Here is a 16382-nt window from a genome sequence, read left to right on the forward strand (position 1 = left end):
CTGCAGCCTGGCCGGGGCTGGAGAGCTTGCGTCATGAGGCCCAGCCTTGTCCTACAGGAGCAGAGGTGGCGGGCCACGCCCCGCCCCTCAGGCCTGTGGTTTGCCCCCTTGGCGGTCACCTGCCCTCCTTGTGCCCACCTTCCTGACTCAGCAGCGGGTAGCACAGCCAGCCCTGGGTGTGCTGCCTCAAATACCTCCGTGCCCCTGCACGGTTCTCTCCACCAAGCTTCCCTTCCTGCCAGTTTTCATGTGTGTCACTTTCGAACTTCTGACCACTTGCTCCAGAGGCCTCCTTGGCGGGCAAGAAGCAATGAGAACTTGGCTGCACAGACAGGTCCCCCCCGTGGGTGTCAGCGTGCACGGGAGCACCGCGGAGCTGGGGGCGCGACTCTCAAGCTGCAGACGGCTTCCTCTTCTGATGTGCAGCGTGTGCAGACAGGACTGTGAGCAAGCAAGCATGCTTATCTGCCAGCCAGAGTTGCCACAGAGTCACGGCATTGTGCAAGCAGCAGACTGAGCAGAGGAGCCTGCTGGCCCTGAGGCCCAGATCCCTGTGTCCCTGTCATGGGCTCTGGGCAGCATACCTTCCCACTACACCAGGTTGCAGGTGGTGACGGCAGGAGGGGAATGTCCAGCACCTGCTGGTCGCTGGTGGGATGACTTAGGTGGGTCATGTGGGCCGGGAGGGGTTCCTGCGTCCTGGGCAGGGCTCTGCGGGCTGCGCTCTCCTGGCTGCTAATGCTGAGTCCCTCTTAGTTGGCTGCGCCCAGGCGGTCTGGTCAGCTCATGCGAAGCCTGTACATTCACAGCGGCTTTTGTTGTTGCCTCTATAGGACATGTTGCCTTTGAACTTTTGCTTCAAATAACTTGGAACATATAATTGGGGAAGAGAAGCAAAGTTGCCAGGAGGGTTTGGGATTCACGTAGCATCATTTTATAAGATCACGTATAAGCTCGGAGACAGAAGCCTTAGCGGCCCCAGCACCAACTCTCCTGTCACCTCTGCTGGAGAACCCCAGAGTCCGGTTAGCCCCTCTTGGGTTTTTCGTTTTATCCATTCACTTGGGGAAAGTTATGGTCCATTGAACTTTGACCTCTGGTCTGGAACTGCCTCTGGGTACCACACTCTCTCACCTGAGATCTTGACGTGTTCTCATGTCCGGCTCTCCCAGGAAGTGTGTCCAGAACTATGAAGGGCAAACCCGCTTGGTTCAGCCACAGGAGGCATGGTTTCCCCGGTGACAGGGACCCACCAGGAGAGGCCTGGGTGTCAGGCCAGTGTGGGGATGGTCCCACCCCGCAGGGCAGGGTGAGGTACCAGTGGGCAGGCACAGTCCCACCTGAAGCCCCCAGGCAGCCTTTCAGAGTCACTTCCCCTCCAAGGCCCCAGGCCCACCACCTCCCGCCAGCAGGACCCGGGAGCCTGGTCTCCTAACCTGCACAGACAGGATGCACGGTTGTAGGGAGGGGCCCGGTCAGTCTGTTCACCTCCTCCCTAGGTTAATTGGTCCACAGTTATGAAGACTTTTCCATGTGCTGGACCCTAGACTGTCCAGGAGCCTATAGGGAACCAGAGATAGACAGAGGAACACCTTTGAGCCACAGGAGGGAGGACGCTCCCCCAGGTGCCTGCAGACCCCGCCCCAGCCCCGCCCCCCCGGTGTCGGATTGGCGGTGGCTGGGGGTTGGTGGCTGGGGCGGGGCTCCAGGGTTGAGCCTCCCAGCAGAGCGCAGGGACCACACCGTGTCCCAGAGCGCACAGAGCCACCTCTCGCTCCCGTTCCCATTCCTGCTCCGGTCCCCAGACCCCGGCCCCGGACGACCGACCCCTGTCCACATCCCCTGGCCATGTGTGGCCTTGGGCCCTGGCTGCTGGGCACGCTGTGGCTGCAGGGTGAGTGCTGGGTGTGGCTCTGGCCCAGGTCTGAGGGGCTGCAGTCTGGGTGTTGGGTGGCCACCTGGCCTTCTGCAGCCCCGCCTGCTCTGGGCTGGTCTCTGGGGGTCGAGGGCGCAGAGGTGGTTATAGCGAGGAGGCCCCAGTGGTGGACTGAAAGAACCTTCGAACGGGAACTGAGAGGAAGAGCGCTGCGGGGGGTGTTTCCTGAGCTTGTGTGGGGACTAGGGCTGGGGCCGAGTAGAGTGGAGGGCCAGCCAGCGGCTCCAGTCTGCCCCGGGGCCCTGGGGTGATTGCCCATACTACGAGTGCCACCAGCTGGGCAGGGACGGGCGAACCCAGCAGCAGTGGTCTGGAGATGAGGGTGGAGGGCGCCTCAGGCGGTGGTGTAACCTCTGGCCTGGGGAGGATGAGTGTCCTGCTGGTCCTGGCCCCACCCCGGCTCCTCAGAACCTCCTGGGCTGGAGGTGGCCAAGGGAGCAGCTGAGGAGGGGGCCATTTCCCGGGCAGGCGGGGCTGGGCTGGCCCTGGCCCAGCGCTCATTCCTGGGGGTTGGTGACAGAGACACGTTCACTAACATCTGAAAAGAGGGAGAGAAGAGTCCCCAGGAGTCTCTCCAGCGCTGGCCTCCGCTGTCTGTGGTGGGATGGGAGGGGTTTCTAATCTGGGCTGGGTGCACCACCTGTCAGACGCCATCGTGTGATCAGTTGAGATGAAAAGGCGTAAACTCTCCCCAATGCCTGTGTCTCCTCGGGTCTGGGGAGGGACATCCGGCTCAGCCCTTGGCTCTGGGGGGAGCCGTCTGGGGGCAGCTGGGCAGCTCCTGGAAGGGCTGGCGTGCGGGGCAGGATCTCTGAGCGCTACAGGGGCACAGGTCTACCTGGCCCACCCAGGGCAAAGGTTCTGTGGCCTTTTTAAGTCCACCTGGGCCCGGGAGCCGGCTCTCAGGATCTCTCTGGTCCCCGAGTGTGCTGTCTGCAATTCCCCTAGATGAGGCAGGGCTGGCCCACAACGGGCCTGGGACAGGGACTCCCCTGGAGGGTGCCCTGCGCACCTGCTGACCCTCTCTCTCCCGCAGCGTTCGCCCCCAGCGCCCCCCTGCCCCATGTGGAACAGTACGAGGTGGTGTGGCCGCGGCGCCTGCCAGGACCCCGCGCCCGCCGAGCCCTGTCCTCCCACTTGGTAAGTCAGTGGGGGGGTGCCTGGCATGGGGTCCCTAACTGGCTCCCAGAGCTGGTTTCCGTCTGTGAAAGGGATGGTAGTTCCCCGTGTGCCCGGCAGTTGTGAGGGGCCAGCCTTCCAGACTGAGGGCCGGGTGGGCTTCTGGGCTGTGTGCCCCGGAGGGGGGGGGGCTCCCAGTCCACTTGGGCTGTTTCTTCCCCCACCCCCGCCTCACCTTTGTCCTGTGTCCTGCTTCTCTCTGGCCAGGGCCACGCCCTAGAGGGCCGTCCGCAGAGGGTGGGCACTGGGGGCTAGCCGGGGCTGCCCAGACTTCCTTTCAGGAACCTGCCGCGGGCTACTCCCCGCCCACGGTCACTCCCCAGTTTCGCTAAATCAAATTCCTCTTAGCCGAGAGGGGATGGCTCACCCGGCGACACACCTCTGTGGAGCATTTGGGGCTGGGCTGGGTTTTCCCGGAGCTGCCTGGGGGCATTCCTGAGACCCACATGGGGGCGTTGGAAGGGTGTGCACCTGTGTGAGGAGAAGATGTGCCTGCGGGGGGCGCGGGGGGCAGCCCTGACCTGACCTGGGGTAGGTGTAGGGGGGGCGGGGGGGGAAGGGCTGTCTGCCGCCCTGGCCTTCACCCACCCTCTGGGCATAGCACATACTTGTCCCGAGGGGCCAGCAGGCCTGAGTGAGGGCTCTGTGGGCTGGGGGCTAGCTAGGGGCACTTCCCGCTCAATCTCACACGCCCACCCCACCCCAGTGGAGCCCAGGGCCTGGAGGGATGGGCCTCTGGGTGGGGGAAGGTGCTGGTGCTGGAGGGGCTGGACTATCTGCTCTACTGCCTTGGTTTTAAGATTTCATTTTTCCTTTTTCTCCCCAAAGCCCCCCCGGTACATAGTTGTGTATTTTTAGTTGTGAGTCCTTCTAGTTGTGCTATGTGGGATGCCGCCTCAGCATGGCTTGATGAGTGGTGCTATGTCTGCGCTCAGGATCTGAACCGGCGAAACCCTGGGCCTCCATGGCGAAGCACGAGAACTGAACCACTCGGCCACGGGGCCAGACCCTGCTGCCTTGGTTTTAAGGGCTGCCTGTCAGGGGCCACGTCCCTCTCCTTGCTTCCTGGGGAAGGGACATCATCATTATCCTTGGATAGACAGGATGGGGAAACTGAGGCCTGAGGAGCCCAGTGTGGTTCTAGGTAGAGCTTCCGCCTGCCCAGGATCCCCTCCAGCCCAGCCTAGCCCTGCCCGGCCCCAGGGTCCTCTGAGAGGCTTTCGGTCCTGGGGTGCCCAGCTCCCCTCCGACCCCAGGTTTGAGGTGGGCATGGTCTGGGGCCGGCCCCCTCACCCTGGATCCTCCCTTTCCCTGGCTCAGGGCCTGTACCCAGAGAGTGTGAGCTATGTCCTTGGGGCCCAAGAGCACACCTTCACCCTGCACCTGCGGAAGAACAGGTGAGCAGGGGGCCCAGGCCCCACCCGCGCCACCTGTGTCCTTGCCTCAGGCTCCCTGGCCAGCCTCTCCTCCGGCTAGAGGCAGCTTCTGGGGGGAGCAGGCAGGCCCCAGATGCCACAATGGATCTCTTCCAGGGACCTGGTGGGCTCAGGCTACACGGAGACCTACACGGCCGCCAATGGCTCCCAGGTGACGGAGCAGCTGCAGAGGCAGGTATGGTCCTGGGGGCCCTCCCGATGGCCGCAGTAGGGGGCCCTGGGAGCAGGGCCTGTGAACTCTGATGTCCTCCTCCCGCAGGATCACTGCTTCTACCAGGGCCACGTGGAGGGGCACCAGCACTCGGCAGCCAGCCTTAGCACCTGTGCTGGCCTCAGGTGAGTGCCACAGGCCTGGCTGGGCATGTCAGAATGTCAGGGCCATGGCGCTCCCCTCACTGTCAGAGAAGTAAACTGAGGCAAGAACCGGGCTGGACGTGGGCACACTTTTCTGCACTTGTAGAAGTTACAGGTTCCCCGAGCGTGAGGCTCCCACAGGCCCCTGGACAGTGTCCCCAGAACGTCTCAGTGCAGAGTGGGAGCCATGCCCTCGGTCACCTGAGGGCCTGCTGTCCTTCAGGGCTCCTGTTCCCCCAAGATGGACAGGCAGGGGGATGCACTAATTTGGAGCTGCCTGCTCCCCTCTGCTCTCAGGGGCTTCTTCCGGGCTGGCTCCACTGTCCACCTGATCGAGCCCCTGGATGGGAGCAGTGAAGAGGGGCAGCACGCGCTGTACCAGGCACAGCACCTGCAGCAGAAGGCCGGGACCTGCGGGGTCAGCAACGCCAGCCTGGAGAACATCTTGGGACCTCGGGTCTTGGCAGCCTTCAGGCCCCGGGTGAGGAGGCCCCGGCCAGCCTCATCCCCTGTCCACTTGGGCCTGTGCACCCCCAGACGCCCCACGCACTCAGCGCAGTGAGGGTGCCACCTGCTGTGCCTGTAGTAAGTGGGCTGGTGTCTCCAAGCTGCCCCCTGAGTTGGTGGGCCCGGACCTGGCTTTGCCCGGCTGCTGCAGAGGCAGCGCCTTCGTTTGCATGGGAGCCTCCTGGATGGCCCCCTACACTGAGTGGGATTGGGCGCCAGCTCCAGAGCCCGGGAGGTGGTCAGCGTGTGGCAACTCGGCTGGGGCCAGGAGGGCTGTGGCTGGGTTGGCTGACTCGTTCTCGTCGCCGCTCCCCAGGATTGGCTGCCATACCGAGATACCCGCTACGTGGAGCTGTTTGTGGTCGTAGACAAAACAGAGGTACCTTGGGGTGGAGCGGGGCGGGGTGGGGTGGGGCAGGGGCACCTGCCAGATGCTGCAGCCTGAGGACCTGCTGTCCTACAGTTCCAGCAGGTGGGCAGCCGAGAGGCTGTGCGGACGAGGGTGCTGGAGGTGGTGAACCACGTGGACAAGGTGGGGTTCTGTCCACCCTGAGGGGGCATCCCCTCCCGTGGCTGCCAGGAGTTCCTCCCAAGACCCCTGGGCAGCACAGGTCCCTTCTGGACCGGGCATCACCCAGCCCGTAAGAAACCCTGGTTGTGGAGGTGGGGGGGGTGCCTGGAGAGTAGGAGATGGGTGACTGTGTGGGGGGCCAGCAGGTGGAACTGTCAGCCAGGGGAGGAGGGAGCTGGGATCTGTCCCAGCCTCCTGCCTGCGTCCCACTCACAGCCGACACTGCCTCTGCGGGCCCCAGGCCCAGCTTGCTCTGGGGTGGTCTCAGCCTCTTACCCGGCCTCACTGTCCTGGAGCCTGACCCAGGGGACTCCATCCTCTCGCAGCTTTATCAGGCACTGAATTTCCGCGTGGTCCTGGTGGGCCTGGAGATCTGGAATGACGGGGATAAGATCAAAGTCAGCCCGCAGGCTGACACCACACTGGACAACTTCTTGGTCTGGCGGGCACAGGACCTGGTGAGACGACAGGTGCACGACAATGCGCAGCTCATCACGTGAGAGGCGGGGTGCCATCGCAGGGCACGTGGGTGGAGGGTCCCCTGGGGGAGGGCTTTGCGGGGACCAGGAGGGGCACTCAGGAGGTGTCCAGGTGCTGACACTGCTCTTGTTCCCAGTGGGGTCGACTTCACCGGGAGCACCGTGGGACTGGCCAGGGTGTCCACCATGTGCTCACAGGACTCGGGGGCTGTGAACCAGGTGTGGAGGGAACCCTGCCCAGGCTTGTGGGCTGCCGGGAGGGGAGCAGGCTGGGAGCTTGAGCTGAAACTCGTGAGGGGTGACCTCAGGGCTCAGCCCCACCTGCTTGACTCCAAGCTGTCTCCATGAGCACCCAGACGGCTGCCTCTTCCGGAGGATTCATCAGTGCTTTTAGGTTGTAAGACATGTTGTTGGCAGGAAGTGACACCAAACCCCTCAGCCTTGTTTGGGGCAGTGTGGCTGGCAGGAAGGTGGATGGGCTGGGTGGGCGGCGCCAGCCAATGCAACCTCTTCCCACAGGACAACAGCAAGAACCCCATCAGCGTGGCGAGCATCATGGCCCACGAGATGGGCCACAACCTGGGCATGGACCATGACGAGAACGTGATGGGCTGCTACTGCCCCATGCCGCAGGACAGCGGTGGCTGTGTCATGGCGGCCAGGATCGGGTGAGACTCGCCTGGATCCACCCTGGCTGAGGGCCAGCTGCACAATGGAGTTCCTGGGGATGTAGGCGGCCTGCCCTCTGCTACCCTCCCCTGATGGGGATCCTCTTCCCTCAGTGTCAAGTTCCCCAGAATGTTCAGCCACTGTAGCCGGGCCAACCTGGAGATGTTCATGGAAAAGCCCCTGACAAACTGCGTGGTGAACGCCCCAGACCCTGACCGGCTGGTGGGCGGCCCTGTGTGTGGGAACGGGTTTGTGGAGCGCGGGGAGCAGTGCGACTGCGGGCCCCCCGAGGTACAGTGTCGCATGCCTGCCACTACGCTCTGTTCCCCACCAGGTGCCCCGCCCACATGCCCGTGGCCACACGTCAGAATACTCCTGTTCTCCTGTGACACCCACAGCTGCCCGTAGGGGACCCCATGGGAGGGAGCAGCTGTGGCCTCCCCATGGAGGCCTGGCCGGGTGGGCTGTGGAGGGAGGTAGGGTCCCCGGGTCTGCTCTGGGGCCTGGTGCTGCCCTGTGTGCAGCCCACTGCGACCTGTGCTGAACCCCTGCCCCCAGGACTGTCGGAACCAATGCTGCAATGCCACCACCTGCCGGCTGGCTGAGGGGGCTGAGTGTGCCCATGGTGGCTGCTGCCACGGGTGCAGGGTGAGTGCGGGGCCCCACCTCAGCTGTGCCCCGAGGGTGGCGCAGGGGGAGGAAGGTCCCAAGGACGCTGGTGACAAAGCAGTGGGCGAGGGTCTGTTTGGGTGCCCACTGGTCCCATGGTGAGCTTCGCTCCACTGGGCCAGGTGAAGCTGGCCGGTGAGGTGTGTCGCCCCCAGAAGGATGGCTGTGACCTTGAGGAGTACTGCGATGGCCAGCAGCCAGTGTGCCCGGAGGATGCCTTCCAGGAGAACGGCACGCCCTGCCCAGAGGGCTACTGCTATGATGGGAACTGCCCCACGCCAGCCCAGAGGTGCCGGGACTTGTGGGGGCCAGGTGAGGCAGGTGTGAGTCCTGGCCGTGTGACCCACAGGCCTTCTGGGGTGGTTGCCCGTCCAGGCCTGTGGACTCACCTGCTCCTGGCCCTGCAGGGTCGTGGGCTGCCGCGGAGTTGTGCTACGCCCACAGCATCTCCCCAGGCTGCAAGAGCACTGTGCCCCTCGGCTCCAGCAGGTGAGCGTCTGGCTGTGGCCCGACTCCCCCATGTCCAGGCACAGGACGGGGCCGCCCACAAGGGTCCTCTGACAAAGGAGTCCAGGGGCTCGGTCCACCCTGCCTTCCAGGCCCCAGGCCTGAGCGTACTGCCCTCATGGGAGGGACAGTGGGTTACTGTGGCTTGGGGGCGTGGATGTCCATCTGCAGGTCCTAGGGGTGTGGAAGCACTGTCAGCGGACCCCACAGCCTGTCCAAGGTCCTAGGCCTCATCTCCTGCATTCCACGGGTCCCCCAAGTGTGGTCAGCAGGAGCCCCAGCAGAGCTGGCACCACACATGTCCCTCTGCCTGCAGGGTCAACAAGTGTGGCACCCTATACTGTCAGGGCGGGCAGAAGCCCCCAGAGCGGACTTCCTGCACCTTCGTCTACCACTCGTCCACTTGCCAGGCTCTTGGGCTGGATGGCGGCATGGGGTACGAGCAGGTGCCCGAGGGCACCCAGTGTGGCGAGGGGAAGGTGAGTATCAGGGCCTCCAGTGGGCGCGTGGCCGGCTGTGGCTTTCAGGGGCTCCCCAGGGCTGTGACCCAGATGTGAGCCCGACGTGCCCCAGGCAGCCGTCAGGCTGCTGGAGGCCCAGGTTCTGGACGCGTGTCCCACATGGGCGAGCTCACGTGGTCCCAGGCGGGCAGTGGCAGCTGGAAGAGGGCTGAGGGGAGGACTCCCCTGTGTTCTCAGTGGAAACTCAGAAGGTGGGCGCAAAGGGAGGCGCCGGAGAGGCCAGTCCTCAGTTAACGTGAAGACCTTAATGTTCTACAAGCCCCCCAGGGGCCAGATGGAGCCGGTCTCTGTGGCCCTGGTGCCAACAGTGGGTTGGCCAAGGCTGGCCAGCAGTTGGGCTGCAGACGAGGCCATCCTGGGTGTGGTGGCCATGGCCCACCCTCTTGAAGCTCACCCTACAGGTTTGGGGTCAGCTTCGGCTGGTGGGAGAGAGTGGGTGGGCATGGGCTTCAAGCAGGAGTCTAGAGTGGCTGCCTGAGGAGACCCCCACTGCTCTCCAGGTTTGCTGGAAAGGACACTGCCAGGACTTCCATGTTTACAGATCCAGAGACTGCTCTGCACGGTGCAGCGACCATGGGGTACGTGGGCCTATGGGACAGCCTGCCACTGGCGCTTTGGGGTTGGAGTCCAGTAGGCTGCATTTGGGACGAGCCCAGGTGGACAAAGGCAGAGGCCAGCACCCAGGAGCTGTGCCAGGAGCTACCAGGGCCTCTTGGGCCTGGAGCTGGCTAGGATCTGGGCATCCGTGGGGGCATTGAGGCCCAGGGCGGTCCTGGTACTGGTGGATGTGAGGGCTGGGGCTGGTCAGACTTGAAACGTTCTATTTGAGATGTGGGCAGTGTGTTCAGGTCTTAGTAACCTGTGCTGTGATGTTGGGAAAGTCAGAGCCACCAAGAGCTTGAAACAAGGGGCTGGAGCCCCCCATCTAAGGGAGGGGGCTGAGCTCGAGGACAGCCCACCGTGAAGCTGGCCTGTGCCTGCGCCATGCTTGCGTTGCTTGGAACGCCCTGTGGCATTTGGTACAGCCCTCCATAATCTGGTCAGCCTGTCGCATGCCCCCAGATGAGGGGCTGCTGCTGTCAGCACGCCTGCTGGGACCCATGCTGGGGGGTGGCAGCCCTGGGCAGTGGAGTAGGGCTCGAGGATGAACCCAACTGTCCTCCATTGTGAAGGTCATGGCAGAGCCCTTGCAGGCCTGAGGCCAGGCCTGGTGACTCGGAGGAGCAGATGGCGCCTAGGGGGTGCTGGGCGGCGCAGCAGACGGAGGGTCTGGAGGCCCAGCCTGACGCCTGCTTGCCCCCAGGTGTGCAACCACAAGCAGGAATGCCAGTGCCACCCGGGCTGGGCCCCGCCCTACTGCGCAGAGCGGCTGGCCAACACAGGTAGGGTCCAGACCACTCCAGGGGCCTCCCACCCGCACAGACTGATGGGGTCTGGCTGGGGCTCATGCCTTTTCTTGACCTCCTGGGCAGGGCTGAGAAGGAAGCTGTGTGCCCCCAAACCAAGAAGGGCATTGTTTTTTTTTTTTTAAGATTTTATTTTTCCTTTTTCTCCCAAAGCCCCCTGGTACATAGTTGTGTATTTTTAGTTGTGGGTCCTTCTAGTTGTGGCATGTGGGATGCCGCCTCAGCATGGTTTGATGAGCGGTGCCATGTCCGCGCCCAGGCTTTGACCCGGTGAAACCCTGGGCCACCAAAGCTGAGTGCACAAACATAACCACTCTGCCACGGGGCCAGCCCCAGAGGGGCATTATTAAAATGCAAGTTTGCAGCCCCTTAGGCATTCTGACCCCACTGGTAGAGGGCAGGGACCAGGAGCCAGTCTCCGCACTTCTGCCCTACCTGAGAAGGGAGACCATGCTAGACGGAGGGGCGGGGGAGCAGTGACAGGACAGCACTGGCTCTTTGGCCCGGTCCCCGGCCCTCTCCTGGGCCCGGGAACCTCAGAGCCACCCACCTCAGGTGTCTTCCTCCCTAGTGGCCGCTGAGCATGCGGCTGTTGACAGCACCACCAGCCTCCAGGGCGTGGCCGGGCCACACTGGCGTGATTGTGGGCCTGGGGCCACCTGCCACCAAGCCCTCTGACCTGTCACCTGAGAGCCCGGAGCACTGGTGTAAAGTACCAGGTCTCAGTGCCGAGGGTCCTGAGATGGCCATTGGCGGTAGGGAGGGGCCCAGGGCTCTATGTTCTCAGCACAGCAAATGGGGACCCCGAGAAAGGCACCCCACTCAGCCTCAGGTCAGCTGGGCAGGGGCTGCATCACCCAAGGGTTCTCCCAGCCCCACTACCTGGCACCGGGTCCAGCCCTTGACACCTGGCCTTGTGTGCCCCACAGCATCGTGGAGCCTCCTGATGGTGCTGGTGCCCGTGGTGCTCCTGGTGGCTCTGGGGCTCATCCTGGCATGTGTGGTCATCTACTGCAAGCACTGTAGGACTGCCCAATGGAGGTGAGAGCATGGAGGGGTTGCCAAATGCCCCTGTGCGCAAGGAGCACTTCCCCAGCTCACACTATTGGGAAACAACCTGCTGCTGTCTGAGGAAGAAGAACCAGCAGGTCCCACAGAAGGGGCATGGGGGCCTCGCTCTGAGCCCTGCCTCTTGCTGAGGCGGGAACAGGTGACAAGTTTGGTGACAGGTTGGGGATGTGGTAACCCCAGAGGGAGGGCCCCCACACAGACCTGAGCCCAATCAGAGCCCACACACTTGGGATGACGTGGGCTTGAGGAAGCTGCCCCTATCACCAGATGCCCTCCACGGGCAGCTGCATTCTGACCCTACTGTGGCTGCTTGCTCTGTGGGCCCTCGACACCTGGGCCAGCCACAGCAGGACTCACTTGCCAGCGGCCTCTGGGCAGCTCACCCTGGCCCAGCTGGACCCCAGAGCCAATGGGGTCCAGGACACACGAAGCTGCCTCTCCCTCTTAGTGTGGCTGTGGCTGGCACACAATGCAGGGGCCACTGTAGCTGAGAGGGACCCTGGCCAGGCCAGGGGACCCCATGCCCAGGAGCCCTCGAGTCCCTTGGCTGAACCCTGAGGCCAGGACGTGCTAATCTGTGTCACTTTCTCCCCAGGAACGTGGCGTCCAAGACCAACATGGGGCTCTCCAACCCCACGTTCCACGAGGGCAGCGGCACGCCAGCAAAGGGCAGGGCTCCGGCCTCTGCCACAGGCTCCCCAGAGGCAATTCCTACCACCGACCCCAACCAGCCCCCGAGTCCCAAGGCTTTCACAGTGACCCCAAAGCAGCCGCCCGCTGCTGTAAGCGCCAGCCGTCCCTGATGGGCTCCCTGGGCCAACCCCAAATCTCATGCTAGGTGCGACACCTGGGGACTCAGGGCAGCTGCCACCAGCACCCTGTTTAAAGGCAGAAATGAGGCTTTAGGATGGGGAGACTGAGGACTGCAGTGAGCCAGTGACAGAACTGGAGTCTGAACTTGAATCTGGGGCTCTTGGCCTCCGCAGCATCCCTCTGAGGACAGTTTTGAGGCCCAGACACCCTCCATTGCTGCCCAGCACCTCCGTGTGTCCACACAGCTGAGGGATGTGGGGATCACATCCTGGGCTCAGGGCCCTGTGGGCGCACACACAGGGCCTTATTCTCCCTCCTCTGGGAGAGGCAGGAACATGGGGTCCTGAGCTGGGGGGCAGCTCTGTACCTGGGGCTCCCTGGAGGCGACCACCCTGTGAGACCCAGGCTCATGGCCCTGTTCCCTGCAGACCCCCGCTGCCGCGTCCAGCCTACCCTTCACAGTTCCCGTGTACACCCGGAAGTTCCCAGACCAGGTGAGCCATGGTGGGGCCAGCAGACAGGCCTTCTAGAGGACGCCAAGTGGGTCTGGGGAGGCGGAGGGCCGGGGGCTGAACTTCGTGGGTCCGGGACCCCAGGGTAGCTGCTGGCTTGGAAGGCTGATCATCTGGGCCCAGGAGGACATTGAACCCTCGGGCGAGTCCTGACTGCCCCTCCCTCCCGCCAGCTCCGACCAGCTCCTCCTGCCAAGCCCCGACCAGCTCCTCCTGCCAAGCCCCGACCAGCTCCTCCTGCCAAGCCCCGCGCAGAGCTGAAGCCCAAGCAGGTGAGACCAACCCCCGCTCCCCAGCTGTACCTGTGCCTTTCCTCCGCCACAGGGCCCCTCTTGGGCCAGACCCCTGGCTGACCCCACAACCTGAGCCCCACAAGACAAGGGAGTGAAGGGGGCTGAGGGGTCTCGGGGGGCTCAGGGGAGCTCTTGGGGCTGAGGGGGCCTCTGTGGGGTGAGGGGGGCTCTGGGGGCTGGGAAGCCTCTAGGGGGTGAGGAGGTGTCAGGGGGCTCCAATGTAGCCCCCCTTTGATGTGAAGCTTTAGAGGTTCTGGAGAGATCCCTCCCACATATGAGTCACTGGAGCCTGTTGAGTCACAGCTCAACTTGCAGGCGCCCCTGCAGTGTGGGGTCCCGTTCCCCAGCAGAGCTCCCATCTTTGGGGTCACCTGGGAGTCCCTTCCAGCCAATGCTGAGGTCTGGCCCTGGCTGGTCTCCTCCAGTGCTGGGAGCCCCCTGGGCCCTGCTGAGAGGCCCGCGCGCTGCCCCTGAGGCCCTGGACAGACCTTCTTTGCCTCCCGGCAGGCGGCTGACCCAGCTGCTTCTGGAGAACTGGGGGTGGCAGGAAGGGGCGTGGCAGCACGAGGCAGTGAAACAGGTTGGCCCCCCTCCTGGCACCCTGTGGGGGATCACTGTGTCACCAGGGATGTTGACTCATCATTTGGTTGCGGTGGTGCCGGCGGTTTCTCTGCTGTAAAGTCCCCGTCTTCCCTGTGTAGTTATCGTCTGGGAGGGACTTTGAGATGCTAATCTGATTAGTTCTTGAACTATGACCCGCAGTGTCTGCAGCCGCTGGGGGCTTCTTGCCTGCAACAAACATTACTGCAGGGTTTGCTTAATAGAGATTCTCTATCTCTCTTTCCTTTTTAACTTTTATTTTGAACAAATTTTAATCTTATGACAATTTGCAAAAATAGTCGTTTTGACAGGCCAAACGGGGTCAGGGTGGGCAGAGAGGTTTCCGGCCAAGGATGTGGTGATAGCTAGGCAAAGGCTACAAGGGAATTGTGCTGGCCTGAGGTCCTGACTGCTCAGTAGGATCCTTCTAAGGTACTGAAAACTACAAGTGCTGCCCCACCCAGGCGTCCCAGGGTGCAGGACGGTGCGGCCAGGCAGCACCAGGGCTCTGCGGGCGGCTTTCCTCCTCCACCCCAGGTCCCCACTGCCCTGGGAAAGCCAAAATGGAAATTTTACTAGTTCATTCTTGGCTTTTAACTTCCAAAGACCCACATTCTGGCTTTAAGAGCTTTTCATGGGTATGGGGGGAGGGGGACCCTGAGGGAGAGAGCAAGGTGGTGAGACAGGTTGGGGCCGATCCCGGAACTGGGGGCTCTGCCGCATTTGAGTCTCATTCTGCCTGCGGTGGCAGCCATGGGTGTGTGTTTGGGGTGGTGTTTGGGGGACTCTTCTGTAGAGAGCTCAGCAAAGAGAAACCTGCAGGCTGGTCTGGAGCAGAGCAGAGCACTATTACTGCACAAAATTGGGGTTCTCTTGCCCGATGTGCATTTAAAAAACCAATTAATTATGGCATCTTTGGGAAAAGAAAACAGCTTTATTCTGAGAGATCAATCTGCAGGGAGACAAGGGGGCGTGTGCTCTCAGCTCTGTCTCCCTGGTCCAGGGCTGGGGGCACAATTTATGGGATGACGGGGAGGCGGTCTGAAGTGTGGAGATAGATGATTGGAGGTGAGGAGAAGTGAGGTAGTTGCTGATCTGCACAAGTGTAGTCAAGCTTCGTGCCTCTTCATATGATGCATGTTCACAAAATGGCGACATTACCATGATCTGAGCGTGGAGTTTTTGGCTTCTTGACATCAAAAAGGTTACTTATTGAGCATTTGCACAGGCCCAGTTGATGGGCTTGTGGTCTCACTCGGCCTAAACTGGACAAGGGGTCTCAGTTCCTGAAAGACCACTCTTAATTACTCTGTTGATAAGATGGGGTCAGTTGAACTGGTCCTGGAGGGTCTGCGGTGACAGCACCTGGGAGCTTTGCTAGAAGGTGCTGAGGAAGGTGGTGTCTGGCATGGCCTGGACCAGTTAGGTTGTCCACTGTCAGCTATGTCTGCCTCTTCCCGGGTTGTCAAGCCAACCTCCACGTCCCCAATGCCACCAGTCAAGCCTGGGCCTGGAGGGGCCAACCCTGGACCCATTCAGGTAAGTCCCTCACACAGAGGGCACAGGGCAGCAGAGTGATCTGTCTTCCCCCATAGGCTGACTGGCTCTGCCCAGAGAGGTTGAATGTCTGCTGTATACTGTCAGCACTTTTCAGTGATTGCTGGCTCTGCTGGCGGTTACTTTGTCCTTTTCTCCTGCCAGTGTAAGTGAGAAAATCATTTTTTAGTGTTAGCTGTTGACATTGTGACTGTCACTGCCGGCTATCACTGTGCAGGGCCACTGTACTGTTCAATGAACTGGGAATCCACATTTTAAGAAATGTAAAAGGAAATAGATTCAGTTGTGCTCTTTGTAGCAGATGCTTTTTAACATCAGTTCTTTTTTCCTCCTCCCAGGGAGTTGTTGGCTCAAAGGTTGCTCTGAAACCCACAGTCCAGAGGAGGTGATGGAGCTCAGCACGCCCTGGCTGGCAATCTGCGCCCGTCTGGAAGTTGCCTATTGTTCATGCTGAAGGAGCTGTGTGAGCCTCGCATCCAGCAGATGCAGCCAATTGGCCCCAGCCCTGGGTGCCCCTCCTCAAGGGGCTGGGTCCAGCGCAAGAAGTCTTAACAGAAGAGCCAACTCCTCATGGCCAAGGTCGCTGGTCACAGCCCAGACTCACAGTCCTGGGCTGAGGACTCTCAGTCTGCGTTGTTCCTGACCTCAGGAATGTACCACCTGAGAGGCTCAGTTATTACCTCCTCAGCCACTTTGGCCACGCTTAGCTCCACGGGTCAGCGGCATGGCTGCTGTGCCATGTGCCTGCAGGTCTGGACGGCCACTGCTGCCTCTTCTGGTTCTCCGGAAACCTCAGGTGCACATTCTGCACGGCTGAAAACTTAAATCAAAATTTTGTATTTTATGATTAAATTATTAATCAAGTTCTAAATGACGGGAGACTTTTTTTAGATCAATGGAAAATGGTGCATGTGAAACAACAGAATTCAATTTATAAGTTTTAAGGGTCCAGGGGCCGGCCCGGTGGCGCAACGGTTAAGTTTGCACGTTCTGCTTCTGCGGCCCGGGGTTCGCTGGTTTGGAACCCAGGTGTGGACGTGGCACCGCTTGACAAGCCATGCTGTGGCAGGTGTCCCACATATAAAGCAGAGGAAGATGGACACGGATGTTAGCTCACAGCCAGTCTTCCTCAGCAAAAAGAGGAGGATTGGCAGCAGATGTTAGCTCAGGGCTAATCTTCCTCAAAAAAAAAAAAAATTTGAGGGTCCAATGCTTGTTAAAATAAAATGTATATTGTAAATGGACAGTGTCAAACTTTTTACCTTTTCTCCCTAGACTTTGTCATAAGCCTCTTATATTACA

The 16382-nt window shown here is 61.5% G+C and overlaps 1 protein-coding gene across 6 annotated transcripts; it reads left to right on the plus strand.

Annotated features, from left to right (window-relative positions):
* The first annotated feature begins 1688 nt into the window (after positions 1-1688).
* Positions 1689-16324, plus strand: ADAM8 (ADAM metallopeptidase domain 8). Of its 6 annotated transcripts, XM_070631001.1 has the most exons (23): positions 1689-1894; positions 2973-3076; positions 4436-4512; positions 4648-4726; positions 4811-4887; positions 5203-5386; positions 5729-5791; positions 5876-5944; positions 6310-6479; positions 6600-6681; positions 6982-7130; positions 7245-7422; positions 7690-7779; positions 7923-8112; positions 8208-8289; positions 8624-8786; positions 9329-9406; positions 10132-10210; positions 11164-11275; positions 11901-12087; positions 12547-12612; positions 12804-12902; positions 15419-16324. In XM_070631001.1, exons 1-23 carry the CDS (start codon positions 1849-1851, stop codon positions 15467-15469), a joined length of 2475 nt encoding a protein of 824 aa, XP_070487102.1. In that variant the 5' UTR covers positions 1689-1848; the 3' UTR covers positions 15470-16324. The 6 variants fall into 6 exon arrangements, 4 of the variants coding, with proteins under 4 accessions (XP_070487102.1, XP_070487091.1, XP_070487079.1 ...); XR_011543239.1 differs by lacking the exon at positions 5876-5944 and having other exon boundaries at positions 1726-1894; positions 11901-12143; XM_070630990.1 differs by lacking the exon at positions 5876-5944 and having other exon boundaries at positions 1726-1894.
* Positions 16325-16382: the final 58 nt, after the last annotated feature.

The sequence above is a fragment of the Equus przewalskii genome, chromosome 1 (genome assembly GCF_037783145.1).
Source record: "Equus przewalskii isolate Varuska chromosome 1, EquPr2, whole genome shotgun sequence".
Classification (NCBI taxonomy): Eukaryota; Metazoa; Chordata; class Mammalia; order Perissodactyla; family Equidae; genus Equus; species Equus przewalskii.

Coding starts and splice junctions, on each gene's coding strand:
- ADAM8 (XM_070630978.1), top strand. CDS start 4,220: ATGGGGAAACTGAGGCCTGAGGAGCCCAGTGTGGTTCTAGGTAGAGCT. Junction 4,513..4,647: donor CTGCACCTGCGGAAGAACAG/GTGAGCAGGGGG, acceptor GATCTCTTCCAG/GGACCTGGTGGGCTCAGGCT. Junction 12,613..12,803: donor CCCGGAAGTTCCCAGACCAG/GTGAGCCATGGT, acceptor CCCTCCCGCCAG/CTCCGACCAGCTCCTCCTGC.